This window comes from Pogoniulus pusillus, chromosome 3 (assembly GCF_015220805.1).
Source record: "Pogoniulus pusillus isolate bPogPus1 chromosome 3, bPogPus1.pri, whole genome shotgun sequence".
Lineage (NCBI taxonomy): Eukaryota > Metazoa > Chordata > Aves > Piciformes > Lybiidae > Pogoniulus > Pogoniulus pusillus.
Window position 1 is genome coordinate 47,279,469 of NC_087266.1, and position 8,439 is coordinate 47,287,907.

The 8,439-nt window shown below is 48.6% G+C and overlaps 1 protein-coding gene across 1 annotated transcript; it reads right to left on the bottom strand.

Annotated features, from left to right (window-relative positions):
- Positions 1-664: 664 nt before the first annotated feature.
- LOC135188599 (circumsporozoite protein-like) lies at positions 665-4,670 on the bottom strand (the record flags this gene model as incomplete). Its single annotated transcript, XM_064168115.1, has 2 exons — positions 4,475-4,670; positions 665-1,173 (listed from the first exon to the last, which is right to left on the bottom strand). Coding segments are annotated over exons 1-2 (705 nt in total), but the record flags the coding sequence as incomplete, so codon positions are not given.
- Positions 4,671-8,439: the final 3,769 nt, after the last annotated feature.

Consider the following 8,439-nt stretch of genomic DNA (forward strand, 5'->3'; position numbering starts at 1 on the left):
TTCCTTCCAACCCTGACTGATTCTATGATCGTAAGGATCTAAGAAGATTGGTGTCAAAGACTTATTTGATCAGAGCAACAGCTGCCATTTCACTGGGACACGCAGACATGGCATATAGATGAGTCTCTGGAAAATGCTGCTAGAGGGCAGGGGGAGAGCAAGGGGCCCTTAGGCACCAGGGCTGCCCGTGCAGTGCCCGCAGAGGCAGCAAGGGGCCCTTAGGCACGAGGGCTGCCCGCGCAGTGACCGCACTGGGATCGGGCTGGGACTGGCTGTGCCCTTCGCGCCCAGGCAGTGCTAACTCTGCTCTTGGTCTAGGGAGGGTATAAATATTGGGGGTCTTCCCGCCTTGGGGTTCCCACCTTGGATTCATTCCTGCCTTGGACTTCATTCCTGCCTTGGAATTTGTTCCCACCTTGGAGCTCATTCCTGCCTCGGAATTCGTTCCCTCCTTGGAGTTTGTTCCCGCCTTGGAGTTCGTTCCCACCGTGGAGTTCGTTCCGTCCTTGGAGTTCATTCCCTCCTTGGAGTTCGTTCCCTCCTTGGAGTTCATTCCCGCCTTGGAGTTCATTCCCTCCTTGGAGTTCGTTCCCTCCTTGGAGTTCGTTCCTGCCTTGGAGTTCATTCCCTCCTTGGAGTTCATTCCCTCCTTGGAGTTCGTTCCCGCCTTGGAGTTCGTTCCCTCCTTGGAGTTCGTTCCCGCCTTGGAGTTCGTTCCCGCCTTGGAGTTCGTTCCCGCCTTGGAGTTCGTTCCCGCCTTGGAGTTCATTCCCTCCTTGGAGTTTGTTCCCTCCTTGGAGTTCGTTCCTGCCTTGGAGTTCATTCCCGCCTTGGAATTGGTTCCCGCTTTGGAGTTTGTTCCCGCCTCGGAGCTTGTTCCCGCCTCAGAGATCTTGCCTGCCTGAGCGTTGGTGCCTGCCTGAGCATTGGTGCCTGCCTGAGCATTGGTGCCTGCCTGAGCGTTGGTGCCTGCCTGAGCGTTGGTGCCTGCCTGAGCATTGGTGCCTGCCTGAGCGTTGGTGCCTGCCTGAGTGTTGGTGCCTGCCTGAGCGTTGGTGCCTGCCTGAGCGTTGGTGCCTGCCTGAGCGTTGGTGCCTGCCTGAGCGTTGGTGCCTGCCTGAGTGTTGGTGCCTGCCTGAGAGATGTAGTGCAGCAGCTCAGCGCTCCACAGGCCTGCCTCACCATTAACACCTTTTGTGCAGGCCTTAAGGACCCTTAATGACTCTTCAGAAGAGCACAGAGAGCGCAGGCCGCGGGACCAAGCCAGCCTGACGGTGAGTTCTTTGGCTCAGCTTTACTATTAAGTGGGAAATGCTATTCATTAACAGCCAAAGCCTTTTCCAGCTTCTGGCTTCCCAAATAGTCAGATTATCGATGGCATCCTGTCGATCTTCTCAAAGGAACTGAATCTGGTAATTAAACTCAATTTCTGTCTGTAGTTTTGGGGGCAGGCTTTAGGGAAAATACATAACTCTATTTTGGTATAAAGTTCCTGCCTCGGCCACATTAATTCCCTGCCTCCACAACAAACACTCATGGGAATGAACTGAATTCTGCCTTCCAGGCATGGAGCTGACAGACACCTGGGGAAAGAATGTAGTTATTCTTGGTACTCAGAGGGTCTGGAAGACACTTCACAGTATCACAATGTCACAGTATCACCAAGGTTGGAAGAGACCTCACAGATCATCAAGTCCAACCCTTTACCACAGAGCTCAAGGCCAGACCATGGCACCAAGTGCCACGTCCAGTCCTGCCTTGAACAGCTCCAGGGACGGCGACTCCACCACCTCCCCGGGCAGCCCATTCCAGTGTCCAATGACTCTCTCAGGGAAGAACTTTCTCCTCACCTCCAGCCTAAATTTCCCCTGGTGCAGCCTGAGGCTGTGTCCTCTCGTTCTGGTGCTGGCCACCTGAGAGAAGAGAGCAACCTCCCCCTGGCCACAACCACCCCTCAGGTAGTTGTAGACAGCAATGAGGTCTGCCCTGAGCCTCCTCTTCTCCAGGCTAACCAATCCCAGCTCCCTCAGCCTCTCCTCGTAGGGCTGTGCTCAAGGCCTCTCCCCAGCCTCGTTGCCCTTCTCTGGACACGCTCAAGCATCTCAATGTCCTTCCTAAAGGACTGACTTTGACTTCCAAAAAGTGTTTTGTTAACACTGGACTCCTGCTTGTGATTTGGTTTGTTAGCAGGTCATATTCTGCAGTTGCATGTAAGTGGCTGGGGAGCTCTTCAGGCACCCTTCAACCACAGGGCCTGTTGCCATGGGTAGTAGGGTAGAGTGCTGCAGATGAGTATCAGAGGCAAAATAAGTTGCTGCAGTTGAATAATCATTGTCTGAGTCAGTCACACTGGCACCACTTGGACACCCATATAAAAGCAGTGGTGGAGGAGTGGTCAGGTCTCCTTTTGGAGGGACTAAGTGACACCTGCACAGCACGATGCCAGAGACACAGCATCAACTCATGGTGTGCCTCGTTGGCTTGCAACCATCACCAGCTCTGAGGAGATCCATCCTGGGTTGGTGATGAACACAATCTTTGTGGAGCTCAGTGCCCCAGAGGGACCCTGAGAAGTAGGTGGAAAACATCTCAATTCTCTACCTTGTTGCCTTGCTAGTGTGACTGTGTCCTGAGCTTGTCGTGCACCAGGAACTGAGGAGCAGCTGCCTGGTCCCTGCAAGGCTAAGACAGAAGCTCTCAGGCTCCACTTTGTGTGTGAGGAGAACAGATTTCAGCACAAGGACAAATGTAACCTGGAAATGTTGCCATATCTATGCAGCTGCCTTTGAGTTCCAGCTTCTGTCCCTAACCTGCATGTAGCTGGTCATTAGCATTTCATAGGCTCATGTGCTGCTGGGATAATTCAGTCTGGAGGGTCAGAGCAAGCCAGTAGGCATTGCTCCACAGCTTCACTGCTCAGTGCTGAATCATCTCCAGCACCTCCTCCTTGTGTTGCTTTTGAGGGATCTCCTGGTAGAAGCAGCCAGGTGTGTCTTGGCTTTACCCAAACAAATATCAGCAAGATTTTGGTTTTCTTGGTGTCTGCTTCAAGGCTAAATAACCATTTAACTTCTCACATTCATGTTTGAGTGATATTCAGTTGTCTTCAGGGGCTTGGCATGAGGTTTTGGAAGACCCTGGAGCCCCCAGAGCAGTAGTGGAGGAGGATGAGAAGATGAAAGAGCTCCTTGTAGCACCGCTCCTGTCACCTCTATAGCATCCACATGACATGGACACTCTGCTAGCCTATTCATCCCACAGTATATCTTTTAGTTAGCTTTAGAAGGTAGGTTGGGTGAAAATTAACATATGAAGGGACTGAAAACCTGGCAAGTAGCAAGGATGTTCCTCCATCTGACAACACAGAAAAATCCTGTTAATGCCAGTTATTTTTGGTGCCTTTGAAGCGGAATGCCCAACCTTCAAGAAAGAAAAAAAACTGGCCAGTTTTAAACATCAGAGGCCTGATTTTACAGGTGACACTGGGAAGTTCCAGTCAAGAGGAGGGCCACAAAAATGATCTGGGGGTTGGAGCACCTCTGCTACAATGACAGGCTGTTCAGCCTGGAGAAAAGAAGGCTCCCGGGCGACTTAATAGTGACCCTTCAGTTCCTGAAGGGGACCTCCAAGAAGGATGGAGAGAGACTGTTCAAAAAGGCCTCAGTGACAGGATGAGGGGCAATGGCTTCAACCTAGAGAAAAACAGATTTAGAGTGGATGTTAGGAACAAGTTCTTTACTATGAAGGTGGTGGAATACTGCAACATGTTGTCCAAGGAGGTGGTTGGGGCCCCATCTCTGGAGATACTCAGAGCGAAGCTCAGCAGGGATCTGGCCAACTTGATCTAGGTGAGGATGTCTCTGCTGACTGCAGGGGGAGGTTGGACTAGATGACCTTTGGAGGTCCCTTCCAACCTAGACCATTCTGTGATTCTAAGGTTGGGCTTTCTGAAGGTTATGTGAGTCCCAAAATGCTGTGTTCTGAGAGGTCTTTTTGCAATAAGGGAAGATAACAAGAGAGAGAAGATGCTAAAAAGTATGTTTCAGTTAAGGGTTGCTAAAGATGCTCCTAAAACTTCTTTCTGAAGATCTTAAGGCTAAACATATCTTTTTTTTGTCTGCAAGTGTCCCCCTTTGTAGGGTGATGAGCTTAGAAGTGAAACCTTTGATGCTACTTGCTTAAAAACAGAGAGTTCCTAAGTAGAAAGCAAAATTACCTTCAATATCCAAAGATTTACAGCTCAGCAGTGTGTGCTTCCCATGTGAAAAGAAAGCAGTCAGCCAGAACCAGGGGTTTCCCTGGAGAAAGGGTACCTTTTAGAAGCAAAGCCAGTCACTGTGCTTAGTGTGGTGGTGTGGGACTCTCTTAAAATCACAAGCACAGGCAAACACTATTTGGTGAACCCAGCAGCAAACTAAGTCTCTATTTATTCCTCAAACCCAAGTTGCCATTGCAGGATTGCTGGCAGGATTACCTGAACCCTCATGCATAGGGCCCATGACAGCAAACACTCTCAGATAGGTGCCAAGTCCACAGGTTTTCCCAGCAGAGAGCTGGTTTTGATCCTGCCTCTGAAGATGTTGGCCCAGCTTAGTGCTTTTCCGAGGGAAGCTCCAGTTTTCATGTGGCTGTTTCACAAAGGCAATGTGTTTTCTGTATGCCTGGGGCATGACTACCAGTTAAAACCCCTGCAGTTTTCTGTTTCTTGCACTTCAAGGTGTTCCAATATGAGCCAAAAATGGGTGCCTTTTTTGTTTCTCCTTTTGTTTTTGTTCTTGGTAAGCTTCACTTTGTTTGAGAGCAGGAATATTTACTTTGCTGTATATTACACATTCCCAAAACCATCTGTTTGGGTTTTTTTTTTAACCCAGTGCAGATATTAAGGGCTGAGGGAGATGTTTTTCCACCTACAGGACTAAAGGTGGTGCTTGGATACTCATTTCATTTAATGTTAATGTAACTTTTCTTATCAGGGACCTTTGCATTACCTTGGCAGCTCCTAGCCTGGCTCCTGCCCTTCACAGCCTCTGTGTATAGATCTATTTTTATCAGGTGTTCCTTATGTGTTTGGCCCAAATCAGTGTGAGTGCTTCTTTTCTTCAGTCCTTTCAACTCAGCACCATCCAAGAAATAAAGAAAAGTGATTAATCTCTCATCTTTCTGTTTTACCCTGTGCCACTGGAGAAGCAGCACTGGTGTAGCTTCCTTTGTAATCACTGCCCTGCCATGCCTAAGGGCAGAGACATCCCTCTATAGCTAGAGCAAGGCAGCTATCTGTCATGCTGCACATATAAAAGCAGTGGTGGAGGAGTGGTCAGGTCTCCTTTTGGAGGGACTAAGTGACACCTGCACAGCACGATGCCAGAAACACAGCATCAACTCATGGTGTGCCTCATTGGCTTGCAACCATCACCAGCTCTGAGGAGATCCATCCTGGGTTGGTGAGAACACAATCTTTGTGGAACTCAGTGCCCCAGAGGGACCCTGAGAAGTAGGTGGAAAACATCTCAATTCTCTACCTTGTTGCCTTGCTAGTGTGACTGTGTCCTGAGCTTGTCATGCACCAGGAACTGAGGAGCAGCTGCCTGGTCCCTGCAAGGCTAAGACAGAAGCTCTCAGGCTCCACTTTGTGTGTGAGGAGAACAGATTTCAGCACAAGGACAAATGTAACCTGGAAATGTTGCCATATCTATGCAGCTGCCTTTGAGTTCCAGCTTCTGTCCCTAACCTTTATGTAGCTGGTCATTAGCATTTCATAGGCTCATGTGCTGCTGGGATAATTCAGTCTGGAGTTTCAAAGTGATGGCTCAACACTGTGAGTATGAGGACTAGAAACTGGGAGGACCATCCCAGACAAGCCAGGAAGGTGGCAAGAAGCTATTTTTGTGGTCAGGGGCAAAATCCAGAGTTCCTCAGTAAATAGGACATTTCTCAAAGCCAGCTTTAACAGGTTGGTCCTTGGGACAGTGTACAAAAAAAGTTGTCCAGGGGAAACTTGTAGTAGAAAAAGAAAAAAGACTAACATTAGGAAAAATCTCAGAGTCACACAAGCTGCTGTTAAAATGCTTAAGGAAAGAGGACTTTGGTGCTTTCAAGGGAGCCAAGAGTGGAAAATGGATTGACATTTCTGTGTTTCTTTTTTGACACTGCTGAGGGCTGATTAAGTGATAATTGGCCTAGAGAGTGCAGCAACAGCCACTGCTTCATCCTACTCCTTTGCCCCCTCAGGACTTGTCAGCACTGAATAAAGAGCAGAGGTTATGTTAGAAATGCCTGCAGTTTTGAGACTCTGCAAATTAAGAAGGTTGTGCTTTTTAAATGCTTTTATGGCTGATTGGAGGAAATTCAAAGTTCCAGACTGGTTTTCATCTTTTCCCCTGGAAATGAAAGGAGATTGGGTTGCTCTTTATCAGCAACATCTAGAGCCCACAGAACCAGTGCCTGGACCTTAGTTGTGTCTCCATGTCTACAGGCTCAATAGTAGAGGAAGAGAGATGTTCTCCACAGACAGTGTGCAAAAAAACCCAGGACACACATCAGTGCAGCTGTCCCAGAGAGATGTTGAGGTGCTGGAAGGTGTCCAGTGAGGGGCAACAAGGCTGGTGAGGGGCCTGGAACACAAATCCTATGAGGAGAGGCTGAGGGAGCTGGGGGTGTGCAGCCTGGAGAAGAGGAGGCTCAGGGGGGACCTCATTGCTGTCTACAGCTACCTGAAGGGAGGCTGTAGCCAGGTGAGGTTGGTCTCTTCTGCCAGGCAACCAGCAACAGAACAAGGGGACACAGTCTCAAGTTGTGCCAGGGGAGGTCTAGGCTGGATGTTAGGAGGAAGTTGTTGGCAGAGAGAGTGATTGGCATTGGAATGGGCTGCCCAGGGAGGTGGTGGAGTCACCATCCCTGGAGGTGTTCAAGAAAAGCCTGGCTGAGGCACTTAGTGCCATGGTCTGGTTGAGTGGCTAGGGCTGGGTGCTAGGTTGGACTGGATGATCTTGGAGGTCTCTTCCAACCTGGTTGATTCTATGATTTTGTAATTCTATGAGCTGAACTTGCCTCACCTGATTTCTGGTGTCTACAGTACAAGATTTTTTCTCCAAGGTCACTGGTGAGTTTTCACAGAGCTGATGGAGAGAATTGGGTATATCTGCCATGAGCTTTGGCTCATCCTCTCCTGACCACGTTTAGATTTCTCTCGTCTTAATGTGCTTTGTTCCCCACATAACAAATGTAAACCACAGCTGCATGTACCTCTCTGTAGCTCATCAGAGATGAGTCATATGGTCCCAGTTACAAAGCTTTGTCTCCTACCTCAAACTGTGTTGTCTGGGGTCTTTTTTTTCTGAGAGGTTCTCTGATTTGGTCTCTCATGCATCAGGCAGGACAAGAGCCCACAACCACCCTGAGCATAGTGCTTGCTGTTGCATTCTGCCCCACCAAGTTAGCAAAGCTTCTGAGAGGCAAGGTGAGACATGGTGCTTTAGGAGCTTCCTAACACTGCCTCTGGCTACTGGAGAGTATGCAGAGCACTGGATGCCACTGCCTGCTTTATTTACATGTGATAAGGGCAGGGAGTGTAACTTAACAGGCCACCGGGAGACATTTTCATTTGAGTCCTCAAATCCTTTCAGTTGTAAATTTCAGTGTTAGGCTGAAATGTGAACAACAGAGTCAAGAGCTACCTTTAGCTGCTGTAGTTGTTGGCTCTCACGCTTGGGAGATGCAAGACTGCACAATTTGTCTGATGTTTCTCCTGAGTTAGAAGAACATCATTTCAGAGTCAAAACTCAAGATAGGTTTGTGGTAACAGTGTTGAGATTCCTGAGATAGTTCCGTGCTAGTGCCCTGCCCGTCTGTCTGATGGACCCTGCTAATGTTACTCTTGGCACCCTGTGGCTGGCTGGCGAGTGGGTATAGTCCTCTCGATGAAGCAGAGCTGAAGGGCAAAAGGAACCTGGGGGACACAATTCAGTGGCTGAATGCCTGTGGAATGCAAAAGGAATCCAGACATCTAATTCCCTGGTAGCTTTCAGGAAAATCCCTGCTTTGCTGTGCTGGTAGGTTGAGCACGCAACCCTGAGCAGCTGGCATCTCCCCTGAGCACCAACACAGCTGAGACACCGCAAGCTCACTGGCTATTTCCCTTGCAAATGCTTTGTCACACAGCAGAGATGTTGTTCTGAGGACCTGCTCTTCTCGGGGCAGCCCTGTGGGGAATGCTCTTGGAACTTAGGAAATAATAACAATGAAAATAAAGGAAGGTCGATAAAGTCCTTTGTTTAACAAAAGAAAGAGAAAGAAAGAAAAGAAAGAAGAGAGAGAGAAAGAGAGAGAGAAAAAAGAGAGAGAGAAAGAAAGAAAGAAAGAAAGAAAGAAAGAAAGAAAGAAAGAAAGAAAGAAAGAAAGAAAGAAAGAAAGAAAGAAAGAAAGAAAGAAAGAAAGAGAAAA